We start from the raw sequence: 27243 nt of genomic DNA on the forward strand, positions 1-27243 counted from the left end.
CCTTGCCCATCGTGCGCCCCACGCATGCAATCACCATACTAAGGACTCCTCGCCCAATAGTAGCCGACGGGAACTCAACTAGTTCCATGCCCATCATGCGTTCAACCACTCAAGCACGTCCCAGACCCCTATTGGACTTAACCATCAAGCCCAAGCACAAAGAAGCGAACTTAGTCCTTTAAGTCCACTAATCAAGCAAAAGGAAACAATTATACAGCCATGCAAATCGCCTAGTATCGCCTAGACACCGCTAGGCGGATACTGACTAAAAACCGCCCGGCGAACACACCCCCACCGCCAAGCGATACGGCCCAGACAGGACCCGTAATTTTCCGTCACCGCCTGGCGGAGACTACCCTACCGCCAGGCGCCTAGCGCTAACAGTGGCCACTGCCACTGATTTTCACTCTACCGCTAGGCGGTACACCCGCACCGCCAGGCGCTATACCAGTAGCGCAATGCTACTGGTTTTTGGTCCCTTTTACAGGCCTTAATAGACTCCCATTTACACAATGTTTCAGCACACATATATTCATAGCATTACAACACATGCATCCAAGCAAAACGAAATACGCACAACTATCTAAACCCAAGTCTTAATCATCACATTTCAATATATTGCATAAATCAATATCAGAACAAGCCCTCTGGCATAAATTTGTAAGCCCACCACTTATCCTAATATAAGGTATGTCGTACATTGATCTCTTCAGATTTCAGTTACCCCCAAGTCATTCCGCAACTTTATCCTTAGCCCTCACACATTGGTCTATTCACTCAATTCCAAAGAAAGAACTTTACTGACTAATAACACGTATCCTCCAAAAATTTTCCCCCGAAACCTTCCACAACGCATTTTTCTTAGCACGCCACCAGAGCACCCTCGCCTCTGATGTGTCGCCTGGCGGCACCTAAGAGCCGCCAGGCGGTTCATACAGGTTTTGTGATCTGTCCCATTTTCCAGCACTCACAGTATGCACAATCACCTCCAATTCAGTTTGCACTAAGTCTAACATGATTTCACATCACCAAATACCCAGATTTCATACCCTAATTCCTTTTCACTCCCATTTTTCCATCAATACGACTAATCACAGCGATCATTCCCATTTTTCCATTCTAATCATTCATGAACCCTAAATTCCCATTTCAATTAAAATTCATGCGAAATCCACCAATTACTAATTTTCTGATAACAATCTACCATACACAAGACGTTCGTGTTACGAGAACCTCTCCCAAGCCTCTCACACCACGAAAATACCCAAAATCAGAGGAAACTGGGCAACCCAGTTCGTGTCGCCTGGCGGGCTACCCTTAGCCGCCAGGCGGTGCATACCAAAACTCAGAAAATCAAGCGCTCATGGCATGAGCAGCCTGGCGGTCCTTCAATCCCGCCAGGCGGTTTCTGGAAAATTTCCAGAAATCCAACAGAATTCGACACAGAATCAGAATACACATTGCAACCATTCAATAAAGCATGAAAACATACGATCAATGTCAAAACACAAGTAAAAGCTCCCCTAACCTGGATTAAAGCTTTCCCAAGTAGTCTCGCGATTCTTTACTTTGACTCAAAATGGCCTCCCTTGGCTTATATCAATTCAGCCCCCTCACGAGTCCTCTCACACCCTCAATATCTCACTGAAATTCGCACTCCTCTATCTACCTCAAATTCGTTTTGCAGAAACCTTTCTCTTCCCCTACAGTTACCTCCCTAGTGGTGTTTTAATGGTGGCCTAACACTGTAAACGAAAATGGCATTAAGATGTGAAGTAATGATCATTCAAACTCCCTTAATTGGCTTGTTTTTCCAGCTACCCTTGACTGCTATTTCTGCTAGAGTTTTCCCTAACCCTTCAACTTCAAATCAAAATCAAAAATGATAAAAATAGAGTTTCATTTGGGTCTCCCAAGGTTTGAACCCACACCCATGCACATGTCAACTTAATGCCTAACCAATGCAACCAATTCATATTTCATACTAACCAATACAATTCAATAATTATAAAATCCACCACACGTTTTAATATACACAAAATAATACAAATTTACTAACACACAAAAAAAGTAACATACATAGGACTCGAACCCAAGTCCTTTCGCACAATCAAAGTGCTCTCAACCATATGAGCTAGCACTTTTCCACGTCATACACCCCGCATTTATTACTTTAAAGGTTCCCCTTACCCACATCTATCCACTTAATTAATTAATTAATTATTTAATTTTTTTCTCGGGTCTTACAGTTCTGATATTGATATCACCTCTTCCTATAATATCAAGAGATTTTCCATCTGCAAGGTAGACCTTCCCAAACTTTCCTGGAACATAGTTAGATAATAGTTCTAAAGAAGGTGTAGTATGAAATGACGCACCTGAGTCCATAATCCATGAATCAATAGAACTATCTAGACTACATAATAGTGCATCTTCAATTTCATCAGTTGCTGTATTTGCTAATTGATCACTATCTTGCCTCTTGTTGTTGTTGTTCTTCCTTGGAGCCCTACATTGATTTGTAAAGTGACCCCTTTTCTGACAATTCCAACAAGTGATATCATTCCGGAATTTTGGTTTTGATTTCTCTCTAGACTTTGATCTGCCTCGTCCTTGATTACGATCTTTCTGGCTACTTCTTCCTCTAGTTTCAGTACTCAATGCTGAACCGGAACTAGAACTGGAAGATTCCCCTGAACTTTTCCTGCGAACATCTTCGCTTAAGATCAAGTCACGGATGTTATCAAGCTTCAACTTACTATTACTTGCAGAATTACTAACTGCAGTAACAGTTGCACTCCAACTTTCCGGAAGAGATGATAATAAAATTAATGCTTTCACCTCATCATCAAATGTTATCTGCACTGATGTCAACTGCGCAATAATTGTATTGAATTCACTAATATGATTAGTAATCGAGTTACCTTCACGCATTTTTAGGTTGACTAGCCTGCGAATCAAATACACTTTATTGGCTGCAGATGGCTTCTCATACACATTTGACAATGCCTTCATCAAATCTACGGTTGTGTTCTCGTTCATGATGTTGAACGCAACATTCTTGGCTAATGTCAACCGGATCACACCGAGTGTCTGCCGATCTAACAAATCCCATTCTGCCTGCTCCATGTCAGTTGGCTTCTGCCCTATTAAGGGTAGATACAACTTCTTCTGATACAGGTAGTCCTCTATCTACATCTTCCAGAACCCGAAGCACTGCCATCAAACTTCTCAATCCTCACCTTCCCTTCTTCCAATGCCATTGCTCTTGCTGCTTTGACGAAAGCTCCTGCTGCTTTTAACCAAAGCTCCTGCTGCGGCTTTTGACCAAAGCTCCTGCTGCCTTTGACCAAAGCTCCTGCTGCCTTTGACCAAAGCTCCTGCTGCCTTTGACCAAAGCTCCTGCTGCGGCTTTTGACCAAAGCTCCCACTACTTCTCTAAATTGAGATCCCCAAGAAGAAAAAAATAGAAACCAAATCTTTTCTGATGTGGAAGATCAGACAATGCTGCAACCACAGAGCATACTAAGAAAAATGGCTCTTGATACCAATTGTTAGGAACAAGGCAATAAAGGAAAGAATAAAGGAGAGAAAAATAGACACAGAGAATTTAGTGTGGTTCGGCGTACAATGTGTATGCCTACGTCCACGACTACGCTAGGAAGTATTTGTATTTCTGGTGTATCTTAAAGCTTTACATAGAGTCTCTTATATAGTAAAATAGAGAACCACATCTCACTATTCTAAGCGATGTGGGACTAAATCAAGCACCATAATTCTAACAGACCAAACCCTTGCGAGAAATAAGATTAAAAACTCATTTTTTGACATGTGAGGACGCCACCGCTCAGCCTTGTCTCAACAACCCTCAGCGCCAAATTTTGTGAACTGAATGACGTTTAGCCCCACTTTTCACAACTCAACCTTGGGTAGTTTGACAGTATTATGTATTTGAAGCACTAGGCATGATTCCAATGGCGCCCAATGCGGTTATTTGCTTCAAAATCAATCTTTTCTTGTCCAATCATGCTCTCTTGAGTTCTTGCTTGTTTTCCTCGACCACAAATGCTTCCTATTAACTTATTTAACATACTTAAAAGAGATATTAGAGGCAAAACAAGCATAAAACAACTAAAACACAAAATAATACAAAACACACTAAACTTGAGGATATAACAAGATAAAAGCTAGGAAAGAGTTGATTTATTGATGATAATAAACACACAAAAAGAGGTAAAAATGAATATTATCAAAGGCACAACAACAAAGAAATTAAAACTACATTTTCCAAAAGGTAGAGAAGGTCTTAAGCGAACACATAAATGCAATACACTAAAAATCTTCAAACAATAATGAAAAAGAATGAGTAATGAGTAGTAGAGGTTTAAAAATCAAAGGCTGCAACATCAAAGGTGGCATCATCAAAGGCAAGTGCATCAGATGTTCCATCTACTAAGGTGGCAGCAACCAAAATACCAACATGATGTCGCAACAAATGTTCCAGCAACAAATGTTCCAGCCTTGGAAGTCTCTCCATGGTAAGAAGTGGCCACAATTTTAAGAGGTGGTACCAGCTTCTTAAGGATATCATCGACATTAAGATTTTCTCCTGGCTTGTTTTGCACAAAGGGTGGAGAAGCTTCAACTTCATGGTCAATTGGTGAATTTAGGTCATTCTTCCATACCTAATAATAGTCATTTCGATATGCCTTCGTCAATTAAATATAACAACCATTACGATGTACAACTTTAGTACACTACAAAAATATAAAATTGTAACAAAAGTTTAGTAACAAATATAAAATTTGTCCCAATTTATATATTAATTGTGACTAATTTTTAATTTATCACAAATACTAAGTATAATAATGATAAAACTAACAAATTATCAAAATAGTTGTGTTAAAAAAAATAAAAAATATGTTATAAATAATTATTCAAAACCGTTACATAAAAAAATTGATTTTGTTATGATAAGAATATATAATTAATAAAGTATTTATAATTAATAGTTATTTATTATTAATAACAAATTATTGATTATTAGACTCTTAGATTATTTTTGTCAACAATAACTTGTTACAAAATTTATTTTACATATCTAATAGGAAATTCATACACATGTGTCTATAGAAAAAAAAAACTATTTGTTCCATCGAAAACAATAACAGATTATTATGGAACTCAAATCTCATCTTACCCCAATCTTTGAACCTCTCGAATGGATGTTCTTCGACCTTGTTTGACATTTCTTCATATCTCGGTGCTTGATGGAACATTTTGGAGATTACCTATAGAAAAGGCTCTGACGACCAAGTTAGCAAAAGCTCTCAAAGTCCTGTCTCAATTTTTAACACTAATGAATTGCGTAGCTTTTATTGGTTAGATCAACTCTTGTTTATAGGGGATTAATCATATTTTACTTAGTTTAAGTCATGGGCTGGGCCTCCATTGGGCTCATATGGACTTGGTTAAGCTCAAACCTTAGGTTCCACATTTTCTCCTAAGGGTTAACCATTTTATTCAAAGTTAGACTAGGCGAGTTGTTGGTTAAAGAAAAATCATGTAGTTAGTATATGGCTGTTATATAAGGGTTATTTCACCGGGTTGTATTAATTTAAGTTCGATGAAAATTTAGTTAGCAATTTTCTTAAGTTAGCGGTCTAATCTGAGTATCGTGAGATAACGGCTGACTTAGCCATTGGTTCATGGTGGTTAATCCGGCCACTATGATACACAATTTAATTTTTCTTGGTTTAGATTTGTATGTATGATTTGTCTTTCATATGTGTCGCAACCTAAATTGCGACGGGACGACAAACTAAAAAATAAATTCATTTGGAAAAAGAGATTAGAAGTCGCCACCATAGTTTATTCTAGAAAACTATGGAAAACCATAAAAATAAAATAAAGTCTGCGAAAACCAAATTTAGGGTCCGGGAGTTGGTTACATGTAGGGAAGATATTAGCACCCTACAACGCCCGCCCAAAGACGGTACCTTTAATTAAATTTGCAAAAGGGATGTGTTTATTTTAAATATTTATTTTTCCCATAAATAAGAAAATATTGAACAAAATTATTTTTTGATTAAAAGGGACCCGACAAGGCTTAACCTTGGTCCTACGTATTCTCATAAAAAAATGAGAAATCAGGGCTACGTAGTTCTTTATAAAATTGTTTGATTAAATGATTTAATTTTTGAAAGTTGTCTTTTGACATATTTAAAAAGGAGTGTCGTGCGACGTGAACGGTTGATTAGACATTAAACACTTTTTTTATAACTTATTTATTGAAAAGAAAGAGAGTGTCATGTGATGTGAACGGTCAATTAGACACCAAAAAATATTTTTAATATTTTTGCATTTTAAAAGTGTCGTACGACGCGACCGGCCAATTAGACACCAAAACAATTTTTATATTTTTATATTTTAAAAAGAAATGTCATGTGATGCGAATGGTCAATTAGACACTAAAAGAAAGAATAAAGAAAATAATTTTAAATTTTTATTTATTCTTACTTTTCATTTTTGAAAATTATTTTAATTTTTATTTCAATTTAAAATATTTTTATTATTTTTTAAAAAACGTGATTGAAATGTGAAATTTACATAAAAAACGCGGAAACGTGATACATAAAGAAAAACGCGGGGTGCATAAAATAAGCGCGGGGTGCATTAATGTAAAACGCGGGGTGCATTAAAGTAAAACGCGGGGTGCATAAAGTAAAGTAAACACATTATATCTAAGAAGAAAATAAAGGAGTTGGGTGTGTGCTTAGTGAAAACGCAGGTACGTAAAGTAAACTAAGACATAATGTAAGGGGTGTGGGGTTATTACATTGGGGAGTGCATGAAGCAAATAAATAAACAAAATCCAATATTAAAAGCATGGGTGCATAGACTGAAATCTGGAGGTGTGTGAAGAAACAACTTAAATATGCTAACCTTAATAAAAACAGAAGTGGTGCGTGAATGAATTATGGTGGTGCACGAAGCAAAAACTTAAACCTGCTAACCTTAATAAAAGAAGAGGGGGTGCGTGAATGAACTGTAGTGGTGCATGAAGTAAAAACATAAAACTGCTAACTTTAATAAAAGAAGAGGGGGTGCATGAATGAACTGTGGTAGTGCATGAAGTAAAAACTTAAACCTTCTAACTTTAATAAAAGAAGAGGGGTGCGTGAATGAACTATGGTGGTGGATGAAGTAAAAAACTTAAACCTGCTAACTTTAATAAAAGAAGAGGAGGTGCGTGAATGAACTATGGTGGTGCATGAAGTAAAAATTTAAACCTGCTAACTTTAATAAAAGAAGAGGGGGTGCGTGAATGAACTGTGGTGGTCCATGAAGTAAAAACTTAAACAAACCCCAAAGCCATATAAAAACGCAACCTCAACTCTTACTTCGTCTCTTACCTTCCGCAAACGGCCACCACCCAAACACCATGGTTGTCCCTGTTCGAGACCCACAAGCGGACCAACACCGGCGGCGAACGACCAACAACCGCGGCAACCCCTAATGCCATCAATGACGTTACCAACACCTTCTCACATCGCATCACCCTAGAATCCAACACTGGTTCAATCGTGGCTCACCATCTCTCTTGTCGCGACCACCACAGCAACGCCGGTGACCATCGCGAACCAACACTTACTAAAGCCGACACCAGCATTACACTTCTCAGAATGACAATGTTCACCGTCGGATTTTATTTTCCAGTGGGAAATCCATTTCTTTCTATTTCATTATTTAATTGATTTGCATTGTAAAAAAAACAGAGAAGTGTTTTTGTGATATGAAATTGTTTCAATTGTTTTTACCGGCATATAATCAACAATCAAGAGCCTCAACTCATAATACCATACATCATTCAAAAGGTTTGAAGATAGAAAAATGCATACCTATTTTGCAACTCTAATTTTGATTCCAAAATATTGTTGGTTTACCCGATTGGTTCTCCTTTGTTGCAATTCCGAATTCAATGATTTGAATAAAAAAGTTGCATAGTCGTGGTGCCAAAAAAAATGATGCAGAGGGTATTCAATGATGAATTAACGTATGTGTGTGCTAACCTCCTGGTGTTTGTGTTAACTTAATTAGGAGATAGGGTGGACAATAGTTGGAAGAAGTTGGGATAGAAGAAAAAACCCTCCAATCCACAGTTTTCATTTTTACTTTCTGAATTTATTAATTAATAAAAAACGAAAATATATTTTTTAATTATATATATATATATATATATATATATATATATATATATATATATATATATATATATATATATATATAAATATATATATAAACAAAAGGATTATTTTACTTAACGCTTAAAAAAAACATAAATTAAAAACTTTTATTATTTAATTTTTATTTATTATTTTTTTAACAGTTATTATTTTTTTATCTTTTTTTATGTAACACTTATTTTTTAATATATATATATATATATATATATTATTTTATTTTAATTTATTATTTTTTTATTTTTTTATTATTATTGTTATCTTTTTTTATATTTTTTATTTTTAAAACAACATTATTTGTCCGGACGAAATTGGGTGTTGACAGTTGCCCCTCTTTTCTTAGATCTTACTAGATGATACGAAAAATTAGTCATTTTCATATCATCAAAGTAAAATATAAGAAAAGACAGAAACACTAATTTTATCTGGGCTCTAAAAAGAAATCACATCAATGCAAAACATTTAAGAAAAACAATGATCATCCCATCGAAGAGGGTCTTGATGTGAAAGATCGATGACCAATGCATTTGCAGAGGGCCTCAATATGAATGATCAATGACCAGTACCTTTGTAGAGCGCCTCGATATGAAAACATATGAAAATCAATGACCATTCCATCGAAAAGGGTATTGATATGAAAGATCGATGACCATTGCATTTGCAGAGGGCCTCGATATGAAAGATCGATGACCAGTAACTTTGTAGAGGGCCTCGATATGAAAACATATGAAAATCAATGACCATTGCTTTTGCAGAAGGTCTTGATATGAAAGATCGATGACCATTGCATTTACAGAGGGCCTCGATATGAAAGATCGATAACCAATACCTTTATAGAGGGCCTCGATATGAAAACATATAAAAATCAATGACCATTGCTTTTGTAGAGGGCCTTGATATGAAAGATCGATGACCATTACATTTGTAGAGGGCCTCGATATGAAAGATCGATAACCAGTACCTTTGTAGAGGGCCTCGATATATATATATATATATATATATACATATATATGTATATATGTATATATATATATATATACATATATATATATATATATGTATATATATATATATATACATATATATATATATATGTATATATATATATATACATACATATATACATATATATATATATATATATATATATATATATATATATATATATATATATATATATATATATATATATATATATATATATATATATATATATATATACGTATATATATATATATGTGTATATATATATATGTATATATATATATATATATATATATATATATATATATATATATATATATATATATATATATGTGTATACATATATATGTATATGTGTATACATATATATGTATATGTATATATATATATATATATATATATATATATATATATATATATATATATATATATATATGTATATATATGGTTTAATTACTCGAATCATACCCATTTTGGTTCGAAAATTTCAAAATGGTACCCACTTTGAACTTTGTCTAAATTTAGCACCCAATTTTGATTATTGCATCAATGTAGTACCCTCTATTAAGTCTTCACAAACGACGTTAACTACCTTGCCACATGTCAGCCTCTGGATTTTTTAATTTTTTAATTTTTTAATTTTTTTTTTTAATTTTTTTTAATATTTTTTAATATTTTTTAATTTTTTTTTAATTTAAAAAAAAATTGCCACGTGTCAAATCCTTAATGTGACACGTGGCATTGTTAGTGACACGTGGCAAGGTATCGCCACGTGTCAAGGTACTTGGCAAGTGTCATTGTCTTCATTTCAACTTAGTCCCCACATGTGTCTATTTGTTTCAATTTAGTACCCATATATGTTTATTTGTTTCAACTTAGTACCCAATTTATTTGTTTGAATTTTATTCAAATATTTTTTTTAAATGGAGAAATATTGTATCTCTTTGAAGACAAAATTTATTATTTATATAAATGTTATATTGATATTTGTTACTAGAAATGAGTTATAAAATTAAGTATTGAAATTTATATTAAGGTTAATGGTAAAAGTCATGAATAACATATTTGTAAGTCATTTTTAATAACAAATATAAATATAACATTTATATAAATAATAAATTTGGTCTTAAGGGAGACATAATATTTCTCTATTTTTGTAAAAAAATATTCAGACAAAATTAAAACAAATAAATTGGGTACTAAATTGAAACCAATAAATATATATGGGTACTAAATTGAAACAAGGAAACACATGTGGGGACTAAGTTGAAATGAAGACAATGACACTTGTCAGGTACCTTGACACGTGACGATACCTTGCCACGTGTCACATCAAGGATTTGACACGTGGCAAATTTTTTTTTAAAATTCAAAAAAAAATTAAAAAAAAAAATTTTAAAAATTAAAAAATCTAGAGGCTGACACGTGGTAAGGTAGTTAACGCCGTTTGTGAAGACTTAACGGAGGGTACTACATTGATGCAATAATCAAAATTGGGTACTAAATTGAGACAAAGTTCAAAGTGGGTACCATTTTGAAATTTTCGAACCAAAGTGGGTATGATTTGAGTAATTAAGCCTATATATATATATATATATATATATATATATATATATATATATATATATATATAAAGTAATTTGAGAGTATGATATCCTAATTTACAAAATATGAATGCATGTTATGCATGAATCACCTAGAACCTTTGTCTCTTCATTTTTCTTTTCTTTTCATCCTCAATCATTCATTTTTCATCATCATTTTTCTTTCATTTTTCATTTCATTCCTCATTTTTTTTTTCATTTCATCATTTTTTAAGAAGACACATGTCTTTATAATTATTTGCTTTTGCAGTCATCAAATTCAATGCATGCTCATAATTTGTTTTTCTCATTATCACCTCACACTCTATATCAGAATTACAAGGAATTAGGCAAGTCTTTGCGCAGAATGAGAGCACCGTATACCTTACATTCTCTGTCTTGATGCACAATACATCTCATGTATGTTTGAACCTATGGATAGGTGTTACACAGCTGATGCAAACTGGTGTCAGCAACGTGTTTCAAAAAACTTGTATCGAAAAAGGATTGCCTCACTTTAAAACTTTTGACTAAATTTAAGAACTGACTGAGTTTTTGCCCTTTTTCTTTTCTCTTTTTCCTTTTTTCAATATGTGTCATCAACCAAATTTTTGTTTCTAAGTTGTTCCCATGAACAAAATCTGACAGACATTTTTCAATCAGTGTGGACTTTAACTAGCTTGTAACGTGGCCCGGGCTTAAGGGTGTTGAAAGAAATAGATATTAGAGGCCCAAATAAAATATTAGTGGCTTTTACCTTTTATAACAAAGATCGTTTTGCAAGATTATCACCTCGACTATCACCTAGGGTCTTGAACTTTTAAAGTTCTCTTCATTCTTAACTTTTCCTTCTCAAATTCTTTTTTTCGCCATTACTTTATGATTTTCTTTGAATTTTCAACTTTTGGATTTTTCTATTGAAATACTTTTTTCACTTTATTGAGTCCCTTTAATAGCCTTGCAATTCTTAAAATGTTGATGATCCTTATTCAGGGGTATTTTTGGGAAACAAATTATTATTTTTTGGCTCAAAGAGAGTACAATGGAAACATATTTTTAAATCATTTTTTGGATAAGAAAAAGATGACCACACATCATTTTAAATCTTGACTGCCCTATCCTCTTCAAAGAGTTAACTCAGTGACAAAAACAAATGGCATCAGACACATATCACTGTTTATTTTTGTTTGCGTGTATAACTCTCTTTTTCTTCTCCCTCTCTCTCTCTCTTTCTCTCTTTCTTTTCACTTTTTTTTAACTCAGAACAACCTCTTTAGTCAAACAAGGCTATCAAAAATGTGCCCCAGCATACTATTTATATTCTCTTTTCTTTTGGCAAATCCTTTATCTTAGGGAAATCTTCATGAATTAGGGGATTCAAACAACATAAGTGTAAAAAATGCTTCAAAATAGGAAGTATTTGATCCGCTATCCTCAATGCCACAAAACATAGACGAACCATATCTCCTCACTCTAATTAACTCTCTCTTCACTTTCTTTCACCTCTTTTAGCGATGCACTGTATTTGCAACTGCATAGTCAAACAATTTTGACTTGTGATCTTCTTTATTTATTTTGCTCACTTCCATGACACCCTTCAAGAACCACTTTGGGCTATACTGAATGAGTTGTACTTCGTGATTTAAACCCATGGTATTTTATTTCAAAAAGCTCAGTGTGATGACAAAAGACACTTACAAAACAACGTAAAACAAAATTACAAAGAAATAACAATCCAGTCTTGACTACAATAAAGCATAATACAATGAACCATAAGAACAATGTCAATATTTCCCAATCATTATCATATCATTACGCACAGAACTTCTTTACTGCATCTGAGTTGACAGGTAGAGGTAACTCTTCCCCATCCATTTTTGTGAGAACTAGCGCACCACCTGAAAATGCCTTCTTCACTACATATGGGCCTTCATAATTTGGAGTCCATTTCCCTCTATGGTCTTTTTGTATAGGCAAAATCTTTTTCAAGACTAGATCACCTTCATGAAACTCTCTTGGACGAACCTGTTTATCAAATGCCCTTTTCATCCTTCTCTGATACAATTGTCCATGACAAGCTGCTGTTAACCTTTTTTCTTCAATTAAGTTAAGTTGGTCAAATCTAGCATGTACCCATTATGCTTCTTCTAATTGAGTTTCCATTAACACCCCTAAAGATGGGATTTTTGTAAGACCCGAGAAAAATTAAATAATTAATTAAGTAATTATTGGATAAATGTGGGTAAAGAGAACCTTTAAGGTAATAAATTCGGGGTGTATGACGTGGAAAAGTGCTAGCTCAAATGGTTGAGAGGACTTGGGTTCGAGTCCTATGTATGTTATTTTTGTGTGTTATTAAATTAGTATTAGTTTTGTGTATATTAAAACGTGTTGTGGATTTTTATAATTATTGAATTGTATTGCTTAGTATGAAATACGAATTGGTATGATGGTTTGATATTGATTTGGGGAATTGCATGGGTGTGGGTTCAAACCTTGGAAGACCTAAATGAAACTCTATTTTTTTCATTTTTGATTTTGATTTGAAGTTGAAGGGTTAAGGAAAACCCTAGCAGAAATATCAGTTAAGGGTAGCTGGAAAAATAATCCAATTAGTGAGCTTGAATGGCCATTACCTTAACCCTTAATGCAATTTTTCCTTTTAAGGTCTTAATCCACCATTAAAACACCACTAAAAAGCCTAATTGTGAGAGAAGAGAAAGTTTTCTGCAGAGGGTATTGTGAGGTAAATAGAGAGTGCGAAATTCAGTGAGGAACTGAGAGTGTGGGTGGATCAGTGGGGGCTGAATTGAGAGAAGACAAGGGATATCATTTGGAGTTCAAGGAAAGAAGTAGAAGAATACTCGGGGAAAGCTTTAATCCAGGTTAGGGGAGCTGTTTATATTGCTTTTATCGTGGTTATGATAAACTATGTCTAATGTGAATGAAATTGCATGTGCTACTTGCCTTTGTGACATTTTTTGCAGTTTCTGGATTTTTCCCAGAAACCGCCTGGCGATGTTGAAGGCCCGCCAAGCGACTCATACGTTTAAGACCCAAAAACTAGGTTTTCCTCATGCACCGCCTGGCGACAAGGTGCTGCCCGCCAGGCGACACATACTGGATTTTCCAGTTCTCGCGGGTTTTGGAGGGTTCTGTGTTGTTGGGGGTCTGGGTTAATTTATATGATGTGTGTATGATTGAGTTGTTGTGTGATTACCTATAATCGCGAAATTGGTGGAAGATTTCATGAATTTTCTTGTGAGTTGGTATATTTAGGTCTCGCTTGGGTTTGGGAATGAATGTCATAACCAATGATTGTGAATGGTGAATTGCTTGTGTGTGATGAATGATGATCTGATGGTAATCTGATTCTGGGTATGATGCGTGCGAAATTACATCATTGTAAAGATGAACTGTGAAATAGTGGGGTGGGGGAATCTGGGCAGAGCCCAGTTTTTCACGTACCGCTTGGCGGTACTGAGGCTGCCGCCAAGCAACCTGTCAGGAGAGCATCAGGTGCAATCTGGTTGGTGCTCTTGCCATGGGGTGCAATGATTGGGGTTCTTATTGGAAGTATTTTTAGATAGGATAGGTTTGAATTTCATCATCTAGGATATTTAGATAATAAAAGGAAGATTAAAAATGTGCTTGGGGTGTTTATTACATATTGTTAGCTGTTATATTAATTTGGGTGTCAAAGTACACATAAAATAATGACCAGATTGGGGGGAATAAATAGAAGGGTGAAAGGGATTAGAAATCGGGGTATATGGAGTATGAGAACTAGTAAGGTAATAAAAAGGGAAAAGGATGGGTGCAAGAATTAATTGGGCAGATGGACATAACTGTTGTACGGTAATGTTCACAGAATAACATGTATAATGATAAGTGGTAAGGGGAATATTGTTAATTGTGGTTTGTTCTGTTTGAGAATCAAAAGAAATGTGGTATGATGATAATGTTTGAGTTGGGCATGAATTGATTAAACTAGGTGTGTTTTAGTTTTGGTGATATGTTATAAATACTATGATTAGTATGTAGAAGTAGTGTTGCGAATTGAGGTCTTCAGACCTGTAAAATGTGCCAAAAACCAGTAGCATCTCGCTACTGGTATAGCGCCTGGCTGTGCAGGGCAGACCGCCAGGCGGTAGTGCCTAAAACAAGTGGCAGTGGCCATTGCCTACAGGAGGCGCCTGGCGGCAGGACTGTGTCCGCCAGGCGGTGACAAAAAATTACGGGTCCTGTCTGGGCCGCAGCGCCTGGCGGTGGGAGTGTGACCGTCAGGCTGTTTTCTGCCAGTATCCGCCTAGCGATGTCTAGGCGGTACCAGGCGGTTGTCGTGGCTGTATAATTGTTGTCTTTTGCTTGATAAGTGGACTTGAAGGACTAAGTTCGCTTCCTTTGTGCTTGGACTTGATGGACTAAGTCCAATAGGGGTCGGGGATGTGCTTGAGTGGTTGAACGCATGATGTGCTTGGGCGAGGAGTCCTTAGTATGGTGATTGCATGCGTTGGGCGCACGATGGGCAAGGAACTGTGATGTTCCCGTCGGCTACTATTGGGCGAGGAGTCCATAGTATGGTGATTGCGTGCGTGCCAGAGTCCAAGTTGAGTAAGCTTGGATGTGTTCCTACAGGCGAGGAGTCTGTAGGGTTGGACTATGAGCAAGGTTGGCTCGTAGGGTTGGACCACGAAAGGGATAGTTTCATGGAAGCATAGTGAAAATCCCAGGACCTAGTTTCATGCATGTGACTCAGGAAGGAATCTGAGATCAGGGGTGGATAATTTGTAATTAACACATATCAGTAAATTTTTATTGGGATGGGTATCATATTTAATTGTTTAATATGCATAGCTCACCCTATCTGTGTGTGTGTGGCGATGATCGAATGATTTATTATCCTGGAGCAGATGTTTTGACAGGTGAGCTAGGAGACGCTTGAGACTGGAGAGCGGGATCATGTTATGGGCTTTTGAAGATTTGAATTTCGATGTATTTATGTTTTGGAACATTAGCCACTTTCGGCTTTTATGAGTTGTAATGTTTTTGAATTGCGAACCGTTACAATGTTTTGAATTTGTGACTTTAATTTTCCCGCGTTTTGGGAACATGCATATATAAATGAGGAATAATTTTTATATTATAGTATTTAGTCTCATTTATTTAATTGTTTATGATATTTTCAAAGTAATATTCCTTAGGGATGTTACAATTTCTACTTCAAAAGGAAGGACCACCTCCATCCCATATACCAAAGAGAAAGGCGTTGCACCAGTTGAGGTCCGTACCGATGTACGATATCTGTGTAGAGCAAAGGGAAGCATTTTATGCCAATCTTTATATGTAATCACCATTTTTTGCAAAATCTTCTTTATATTCTTATTAGCAGGTTCAACGGCCCCATTCATTTTCGGGCGATAAGGAGACGAATTGTGATGTTGATCTTTGAATTCTTCATATAGCTCTTTCATCATTTGATTATTCAGATTAGTTGCATTATCAGTGATAATTTTATTAGGCAACCCATATCAACTCCTTTTTTATAAACTTTACTACCACCTTTCTAGTCACATTGGCGTAAGAAGCTGCTTCCACCCATTTGGTAAAATAGTCAATTGCAACCAGAATGAAACGATGTCCATTTGACGCCTTCGGTTCTATGGCTCCAATAACATCTATTCCCCACATCGCAAATGGCCATGGTGCAGATAGAACATTTAAGGTTGTAGGAGCTATATTAATATTATCTGCATAGGTCTGACATTTTTCACATTTTTTCACATGCAGGTAATAATCATTCTCCATAGTCAACCAAAAATAACCTGCTCTCAAAATCTTTTTAGCCATAGAGTGCCCATTCATATGTGTACCAAAAGCTCCTTCATGAACTTCTTTTAATATCCTCCTTGCTTCTCTTGCATCGACGCATCTGAGGAGTACCATGTCATGATTTCTTTTATACAAGACATCCCCATTTAGAATAAAACTTGAAGCTAACCTCCTCAAGGTTCTTTTATCATTCTCAGAAGCTGTTTCAGGATATTCTCGGCTCTTGAGATAACGCTTTATATCAAAATACCAAGGCTTACCATCTGATTCTTCTTCCACTAAATAACAGTATGTTGGTTGTTCATAACTCCTCATCTTGATCATCGACATTTCCTCATCTTGACTAATTTCAAACATTGACGATAAGGTGGCCAAAGCATCAGCTAATTGGTTATCCTCTCGTGGAATGTGATAGAACTCAATGGAATCGAAATGCTTCATCAATCCTCTAATGTATGATTGATATGGGATTAAATTTTGGTCTCTAATCTCCCATTCCCCTTTTAACTGATGAACCACTAATGTCGAGTCACCATACACCTCCAACACCTTCACCTTCGACTCGATAGCTACCAAAATACCCATGGTGCATGCTTCATATTCTGTAACATTGTTGGTATAACTAAAGCACAATCTTGCTGTCATCGAAATGTAATGATTCTCTGGCGAGATGAGCACTACCCTTATTCCATGTCCAAGTGCATTGGATGCTCCATCAAACAGTAATATCCAAGCCTTCTCATGATGGCTACCCTCCTTTTCACCAAATAGGGCAAGAATGTCCTCATCTGGGAATTCAGGTTGCATAGACTGTTAATCTTCAATAGGTTGTTGAGCCAAATATTCTGCTAAAGCGCTTCCCTTAAAGGCTTTTTGAGTCACATAGACTATATCATATTATGATAACAACATTTGCCATCGAGCCAATCTACCAGTGAGAGTAGGCTTTTCGAAAATATACTTAATTGGGTCCATCTTAGATATCAGCCAAGTAGTGTGACTCAACATATATTGACGAAAACGATGTGCTGCCCATGTTAATGCACAACAAGTTCGTTCCAACATAGAATATCTTTGTTCACAACCTGTAAACCTTTTACTCAAATAATAAATGGCATGCTCTTTCTTCCCTGTCTCATCATGCTACCCTAAAACACAACCCATCGATTCATCCAACACAGTTAAATATAAAATGAGGGGCCTCCCCGATACCGGCGAACGTAGTACGGGAGGATCATGCAAATACAGTTTGATTTTATCGAAGGCTGCTTGGCAATCTTCATTCCATTCCACAACTTGATTCTTACGCAACAATCTAAATATTGGCTCACAGGTGGAGGTTAATTGGGAGATGAATCTAGCAATATAGTTCAATATGCCTAAAAACCCTCACACTTTTTTTTCAGTATTAGGAGCTGACATCTCCATTATTGCTCGTACCTTATCTGGGTCAACCTCAATACCTTTTTCACTGACAATAAAACCCAATAACTTTCCTGACTTTACACCAAAAGTACATTTAGCCGGATTCAATCTGAGTTTAAACTTTCTTAACCTCTCAAACAATTTTCTCAAATTAACGATGTGATCATTTTCTGATTCAGATTTAGCAATCATATCATCCACATAAACCTCGATTTCTCTATCCATCATATCATGAAAAAGAGTCACCATCGCTCTTTGATAAGTTGCCCCAACATTTTTAAGTCCAAATGGCATTACTTTGTAAAACAATGTTCCCCAAAGCGTAATAAATGTTGTTTTCTCCATATCTTCTGGTGCCATCTTAATCTGATTATACCCGGAGAATCCATCCATGAAAGAGAACAATGAAAATGTAGCAGTGTTATCCACCAAGATGCCAATATGTGGCAATTGGAAATTATCCTTAGGGCTAGCTCGATTCAAATCCCTATAATCAACACACATTCAGACTTTACCATCTTTTTTCGGCACAGGGACAATGTTGGCCACCCATTGAAGATATTTTGCTACAGCCAAAAACCCTGCATCAAATTGCTTCTTCACTTCTTCTTCAATCTTTAGTGACATTTCAAGTTTCATTCGTCTTAACTTTTGTTTAACTGGGGGACATTCTTCTTTAAGTGGAATTTTATGCTGCATTATATCAGTATCCAACCCAGGCATATCCTGGTATGACCAAGCAAACACATCTATGAACTCTTTCAACAAATCACATAATTTTCCTCGTACCTCCTTACTCATGTTGTTACCAATTTTATCCTCTTTTCTCTCATTTTCATCCCCTAGATTAAGTATTTCAATGATCTCTTGATAGGGTTTTATTTCTCGGCCTTCTTGTTTCACTAACCTTAACAACTCAGAAGAAGGTTCCCAATCGTCATATCGAAAAGGTTCTCAAAATTAGGAATATTGACATCATTATTTTCAAAACATTCATTGTCATATCTACATTATTTGGATTTATAAAAGAAAATAAATAGACAAACAAAGTATTTAGTGAAAGAAAACATAACTGAACATCACATTAACCGAAAATGAAAAATAGAACCAGTCCATAAAGACATCCTAGAATGTTTTGGAGAAAAACAAAATAAAAAACAACAAGCATTACATTTGATTGAACTTAAACACCACGGGTAAATTCACGGTCTTCCAATTATCGATATGCATGTTGGGAGGACAGGGCTGCACCAAACTGGAACTTCCTTCCCTAGATTCATCTTCAATGACTGCAACTTGACTAGCATTGATCCATTCAGCACTACGAAAGCTCTTCTTTAAGTCACAAATAGAGATCTTTCCTACCCTCGGCTCACGACCCTGCAAGCGAGCTAAGCTTCGTTCTTTCTTTTCCTCCATTAATCTTCTTTTGTCCTCCTTAGTAGGCTTGTACCCCAGGCCGTATCTATTCTTGTTCTTAACAATTTTCAGTGGAAATATTGGTCCATGTCCAACTTTGCCTAGGCCTTTCCCATATTCAGAACCTTCTCTCAACATAACCCTTGCCATCATCAGAGAGGCACATGACAAATATGGCTTTATCTGAAATGGTTCAACATATGTATTCCCCACAATTTCCAAAGCTTGAAAAGCCGTCTCAAGAGCCTCCTCTGTTGTTTCAATATATCGAGCAGATGAAGGACCACTCACCAGAAAATCTTCCTCTCTTGAAACTGTTACCATCTTATCCCCCATTACATACTTCAACTTTTGATGCAAAGTGGAAGGCACCACCCCTGCAGAATGAATCCAAGGTCTACCAAGTAAACAATTGTATGCCGTTAAGATATCCATTACTTGAAAAGTTATTTGAAATACACGGACCAACTTGAACTGGCAACTCTACTTCTCCCATCACCTCTCTTTTGCTACCATCAAAAGCTCTCACAATCATAGTACTTGGCTTCATAGGGAATTTATCACGTGATAACTTCTCCAACGTCACCTTAGGCATCACATTTAAGGAAAAACCATTATCAATCAACACACGAGCTATAACATGGTCAATACATTTAACATATACATGAAGAGCTTTATTGTATCCTCTTCCTTCAACTGGTATCTCATCATCCGAAAAACTAAGGAAATCATTAATGGTAATATTATTAACAATCCCTTCAAATTTATCCAACGAAATATTTTGTTCAACATGAGCCCCACTCAGTATTTTCATTAGCAACTTTCGGTGAGCTGTCGAATGCATGAGCAATTCCAAAAGCGAAATACGAGCTGGCATACGATCCAACTACTCCACCACCTTGTATTCACTTTGTTGTATGAATTTCAAAAATTCACCGGCCTCTTCATCTGATATTTCTTTTTGTTTATCTTTTCTGCATTCTTCCTCATCTTGTATCGTCTTTTCTCTTAATATCTCTTTTGCTTTTTCAATTCCATCATTTACTTTACTTCTATGGCATGCTTCCTTCCTTAGATCCAGTGGTGTAAAGAAACGACCACTCCTTGTTATCCCACCAAGACCTGATATATTTTCAATAATTGGACCTTCATGCACATAAGTGTTTTCAACTTGTTGTCCCTCACCTAATTCATGTACTCCATACTTCCATGGAACAACTCTATCACTTTCATAAGGAAAAGAGTAGGGCGTTTTTATCACTATGGATTGCCTTCCTTGTTCCATGAAAGAAGGTGCAGGTCTAGTGAAATGAATCACTAAAGATTCTGGCGTGGTTAAATTGGACTGTTCATCAGTTTGTACCAATACCTCCTCATCCTTCTTTCCATGAAAAACTTGTAGGAAATGCTTATCAACTAGCTTTTGCAACTCTAACTTGAACTCCACACAATCATTAATAGAATGTTTGGCACCCGGATGGAATGCAGATGCATTACTCATATCATATTCACCTTTTACTAGCCCCATCTCTAATAGTGCTTCAAGAATGAATTTCATAGAGCTTCGAATTTCACTCACTTTTCTTACCAACCTTTTCTCCCTGACCTCAATAGCATTTGCTGAAGTCTTCTCATGCCCCGACAAAGGGTTATTTTCAATACTAGGTTTATCTTCTTTGAATGTCAACCACCCCGCATCAATCAAAGATTGTACCTTATATTTGAGAGGAAAACACCTTTCTGTCGAATGCCCCTTTACCCCTCCATGGTAGTCGCATGTAGCATTTGGATCATAACTCGTGGAAAAAGGAGGTTGTTGTGGCTTCATTGGGCAAATTGCAACAAAAGATTTACAAAAAAGCATCGGTAACAACTCTGTGTATGTCATAGGAATGGGAGTAAAATGAATAAACTTCCTCTCCCTTCTTGTATTGGTACATTGACTAGCAATCGCTTTCTGAGGTTGCAACTGATTGTTTGAAACAGGCTGTATTTGGTAATTAACAGGTGTATGGTTATCCCATGCAAATGCGGCATGAACTTCAACTTCTTTTTTCTTACTTTGATTGAAACCTGGTTTTTTGGTATTTGCAGCCGCGGGCGGGCCATATGCAATTTTACCATTTTTTATCCCAGACTCAATCCTTTCACCAATGATGATGATGTCCACAAAATTAGAAGATATATTCCAATTCCCAATCATATGCTCATAAAATGGCGGCTGTAATGTATTCACAAACATTGTAACCATCTCCTTATCATATAGTGGTGGCTCAACCTGGGTAGCTATCTCTCTCCAACGCTGAGCATACTCTTTGAAAGTTTCATTTTTCTTTATTGTCATATTTTGCAATTGTATTCTATCTGATGTTGTATCCATATTAAATTTATATTGCTTTATGAAAGCATCAGCTAGATCCACCCAAGAATGAATATGAGTTGGCTCAAGATGCATATACCAATTCAGCGCTGCCCCAGCTAGGCTATCTTGGAAAAAGTGGATAAACAATTTCTCATCATGAGTATGGCCAGCCATCTTTCGACAGTTCATTGTTATTTGGCTTTTTGGACACGTAGTCCCCCTATATTTCTCGAACTCAAGCACTTTGAACTTAGGGGGTATCACCACGTCAGGGACCAAAGATAAGCCTATAACATCACTGAATCCATAACTTTTATTCCCTTCAATAGCCCGTAGTCTCTCCTTCAATATCTCTAACTTTCCCTTGTTATTTTCAGTCGATGAAATCACCTGAGCTAGTGTCTTTTCTTGTAAACCCACACTTACAGTCGAAACATGTGGTGGAATCGATACATTAGAATCTGTATAGGTTGTGATTCCAACCACACCTTCTCTTGGGCGTACCTGGTTCCTAAAATCAGCCATCCCAGTTAACACTTGGAACTGCTCATTAGGTGATGAAACAGGTATGCTTGTATTACCACCAGAAAACGGATTCTTAACTTGCTCTACATACTCTGCCATTGGAGGTGTGTAACCCGGGGGTAAGCCATAAGGTGGAAAAGCTTGAGATGATGTCCCTTGACTCACTTGATGATGTGGTAGGTAAACCAGAGGTCCACTTGATACATGAGGATGAAAGCCTGGAGGGTAGGAAGTACCACCGTCAACTGCTGAACTTTCTCCTAAACTCTTCATAGTCCTCAATGCCTCCAAGATCTGGCCCATTTGATCCTTTATTTGGTTGATTTCACCCTTCACTTGGCTAATTTCTTCCTTCACTTCCTCGTGTGCATTTTCCCAATCCTCCATTGTTTTGGAATTTGCCCGAGTTCTATAAGGGTGTCTCAGAAATTTTGCCGTATTCACTTACTGTCACTCTTCTGTTTAATTTCAAAATGAAATGAGAAGTGCGAAAAAGGAAAAGAAAAGAAAAAATGCAAATGCAAACATTCTAGCTAGAATCTATAAAGCTGTGTGAATAACATTGCGAGTAATAATGGAAATTAACGCGGAATAAAGTAGTCGATTCATCAAAAAATCCACAAATTTCAGAAGTTCATAACAATACGAAAAAGAAAGAAAGCATAAACATCAACTGCAAGCTCTAGCCATTATATTCTTCATTTCCCCTACCAGCTCTCTGCAGTAACCGAGGAAATCTTCAATTGCTTTTGGTGGATTGAATATAGGCATTGCAATCTCAACATCAGTTAACATCCTGGGTACATCTTCAATTGCTCCGTTAACTATAGCTGCTAACTTTGAAAAACATCCTCTCCAATACTTTGCAGTTCCTTTTAACTGAGCACATCCAGTTATCAATCTCTGATTTTCCTCCTCTGACTTTGCCCGATACCAACTCTCCTCAGCCACTTTTGCTTCATAAGCCGATAATGTATCCTTCATTTGTCTTTCAAACTCTTTGTTCCTGTACTGTATGTCATTTTCTAACTTTGCTTTATACCAACGCTCTTCTTCTAGCTTTGCCTCATAAGCTGCTGTCATTTTTTATGTTTGTTGCTTCATCTCCTTAATCCTAACTTGTACATTTCGTAGCTTGTTTAATGCCTCCCTTTTGTCTCTTGCCAATTCTTCACATAATGCAATTTTCTCACGTTCATACAATGCCACTGCTTTCTTCTCTTTGCCTATCAAAGCTAGCTCTTTGTTAGCTGCCTCGAGATCTTATTGTACTCTAAAGTGATGGTTTATTTCCTCTCTCTGCTTCTTTATTAATACATCATAAGTTCTGATCATGGCTTCATTATCATGTTTGAGATCTATATATTCATGGTGAGCTTTCTGAAGATCATTAATAAGCTTAACATTTTTCTGCTTCATCTTTTCTATTTCTTCCTTAAGGGTTTTGACTTCCTCACTCTCCATATCTTGTTATTTTGGCATGAAGGCAACTGGTTTGAACGGTAGCTTCACCACTTTAACCCTATCCATTACCCATTGCTGATAAGACGTCTTCTCCTTTACTACCCATGGCCTAGAGTCTTTTTCTGCACGCACCACACTGCCTTGAACACTTCTAATTCGCCAGAATAAATCATTAGAGGTTTCTTCTTCATAGCAATTCCACATTGCAACTAAAGATTCTAGATTTGGTACACCCCGTATAGGATATCCAAATTGTCTTTGTGCTAATATCAGATTATAATTAACACAATATTTGGTTCCTTTAAGAGGTACATTTCAGTACTCTTTACAGTGTATGATATGTGATCTCTGCTGCCTGGATACCTCTCGTTTGATCATTCCATTATGTAACTTAGCAAAAAAACACGCCCATTCTTGCACTCCTTTAGTTGTTGGCTTGTAATTTGGACTAATATGAGAAGTAAACCATTTATATAATATTGGCAAGCAACATGACAACTTCTTCTTAGATTCATAACACATATTCAAATTTTCATAAACATCAGCTAAAATTGTTGTGACTGGGTTTTCTGCATTGATCTTATATGCTATGAAAACATTGATGGCTAAGAGATCAACAAAGTTATTGATGCTTGGGAAAATCATGACGCCATAAAGAACGAGCGCTAGTACATCCATGAAGGTTTCCCCCATGTCTTTATCAGCCAATTGGCGTAGATGTCCCTCTAGAAACCCCTAAGGAATGCCTTTGATGGTTCCCTTCATAATCATTTTACCTTCTAACTCTTCAGGGTGTATCTTTAAGATTCCTGCTAGTGTTGAAACAAATGTATTTTGCATTGTGTGCTTGTAAGGAATCTTGCCTTCTAATGGTAGATCTAGAATATCCTCAAATTCCTCTCCTGTCGGCACTAATTGAAAATCCTTGAAGGTGAAGCACCGGAGCGGCGGATCATAGTATTGGACCAAAGCAGTAACAGCTAGAACCTGAGTATCAATCTCTAGAAGATTCAGTAAATTCTCATACTTCCTTCGAAAATTGTTCCTCTGGATAGTCTTCATCTTCCCCACCAACTCTCGAAGATAAGTCAAGTTTCCTTCCTTTGCTCTAATTGACTGCTTCTTTTTTAGTGACTCTGAACCAGAATGCTCTCCAACTCCAGATTCCCTATTAATTTCCATTTCTTCTCCAAGAAAATGACACAACTTTATAATTTTCTACCTAGAATGGATACAATGAAAATGTACAAGAAAAAAGAAAAAATTACAGACTACATGATGCTATGAATAATTTATATAACTTATTACAACCCAAAGAAAAGAATACAAACCAAGAAATACAAATAATAAAACAAAGATAAAATAAAATAAAATAAAATAAAATAAAATAAACAGAAAAGGAATTATAGGAATACACATCTCCCTTTCGTGCCTTATAAGGTTCAAGCGCATAATAGGATTAAGGTTTGTATATGTGCTCACCAAGATAGTCTCCTATGTCCTAAGGATAAAAGGTCACTAGAGTTATGGCCCACTTCATGACATTTCTAACAACAGTTGGTAAACAACACGATGTGAGAGTATCAAATGCAAACCTAAACCCCCACCTGCAAAAGAGATCCATACAAAAACATATTTTCTACCCTAAGGTTCAATATCCACAAATATGTCATACACCAACAGGAATATATACATAAATCCAGAAAGGAAAAAACAAAACATCTAAATTTAACACATCGCTTTCGCATATTTGATTAAATAGGCTTTACTCTCTGTTGTCCCCAGTGAAGTCGCCATTTGTCGCAACCTAAATCGCGAAGGGACAACGAACTAAAAAATAAATTCATTTGGAAAAAGAGATTAGAAGTCGCCACCATAGTTTATTCTGGAAAACTATGGAAAACCATAAAAATAAAATAAAGTCTACGAAAACCAAATTTAGGGTCCGGGAGTCGGTTACGTGTAGGAAAGGTATTAACACCCTACAACGCCCGCCCAAAGGTGGTACCTGTAATTAAATTTGCAAAAGGGATGTGTTTATTTAAATATTTATTTTTCCCATAAATAAGAAAATATTGAACAAAATTATTTTTTGATTAAAAGGGACCCGACAAGCCTTAACCTTGGTCCTACGTATTCTCATAAAAAAAATGAGAAATTAGGGTTACGTAGTTCTTTATAAAATTATTTGATTAAATGATTTAATTTTTGAAAGTTGTCTTTTAACATATTTGACAAGCAGTGTCGTGCGACGCGAGTGGTCAATTAGACATTAAACACTTTTTTTATAACTTATTTATTGAAAAGAGAGTGTCATGTGACGCGAACGGTCAATTAGACACCAAAAACAGTTTTTAATATTTTTGCATTTTAAAAGTGTTGTAGGACGCAAGCGGCCGATTAGACACCAAAACATTTTTTATATTTTTATATTTTTAAAAGAAATGTCATGTGACGCGAACGGTCAATTAGACACTAAAAGAAAGAATAAAGAAAATAATTTTAAATTTTTATTTATTCTTATTTTTCATTTTTGAAAATTATTTTAATTTTTATTTCAATTTAAAATATTTTTATTATTTTTTAAAAAACGTGATTGAAATGTGAAATTTACTTAAAAAACGTAGAAACGTGATACATAAAGAAAAACGCGGGGTGCATAAAATAAGCGCGGGGTGCATTAAAGTAAAACGCGGGGTGCATAAAGTAAAGTAAACACATTATATCTAAGAAGAAAATAAAGGAGTTGGGTGTGTGCTTAGTGAAAACGCAGGTACGTAAAGTAAACTAAGACTTAATGTAAGGGGTGTGGGAATATTAAAATCCATGAAGAGGGAATATTAGTGAAAACGCAGGTACGTAAAGTAAACGCATGAAGCAAATAAATAAACAAAATCCAATATTAAAAGCAGGGGTGCATAGATTGAACTCTTGAGGTGCGTGAAGAAACAACTTAAATATGCTAACCTTAATAAAAATAGAGGTGGTGCGTGAATGAATTATGGTGGTGCACGAAGCAAAAACTTAAACCTGCTAACCTTAATAAAAGAAGAAGGGTGCGTGAATGAACTATGGTGGTGCATGAAGTAAAAACTTAAACCTTCTAACTTTAATAAAAGAAGAGGGGTTGCGTGAATGAACTATAGTGGTGCATGAAGTAAAAACTTAAACCTGCTAACTTTAATAAAAGAAGAGGAGGTGCGTGAATGAACTGTGGTGGTGCATGAAGTAAAAACTTAAACCTACTAACTTTAATAAAAGAAGAGGGGGTGCGTGAATGAACTGTGGTGGTGCATGAACTAAAAACTTAACCAAACCTTAAAGCCATATAAAAACGCAACCTCAACTCTTACTTCGTCTCCTACCTTCCGCAAACGGCCACCACCCAAACACCATGGTTGTCCCT

The 27243-nt window shown here is 36.0% G+C and overlaps 2 protein-coding genes across 2 annotated transcripts; both read right to left on the bottom strand.

The window, feature by feature from the left end:
- Nucleotides 1–16327: 16327 nt before the first annotated feature.
- On the bottom strand, nt 16328–17449 carry LOC146882379 (uncharacterized). Its single transcript, XM_085667379.1, has one exon. It carries the CDS (start codon nt 17447–17449, stop codon nt 16328–16330), a length of 1122 nt encoding a protein of 373 aa, XP_085523505.1.
- Nucleotides 17450–20372: 2923 nt separating this feature from the next.
- Nucleotides 20373–22760, bottom strand: LOC114165360 (uncharacterized). Its single transcript, XM_028050004.1, has one exon. It carries the CDS (start codon nt 22758–22760, stop codon nt 20373–20375), a length of 2388 nt encoding a protein of 795 aa, XP_027905805.1.
- Nucleotides 22761–27243: the final 4483 nt, after the last annotated feature.

The sequence above is a fragment of the Vigna unguiculata genome, chromosome 10 (genome assembly GCF_037176805.1).
Source record: "Vigna unguiculata cultivar grain cowpea cultivar isolate G323 ecotype 2 chromosome 10, ASM3717680v1, whole genome shotgun sequence".
NCBI lineage: Eukaryota > Viridiplantae > Streptophyta > Magnoliopsida > Fabales > Fabaceae > Vigna > Vigna unguiculata.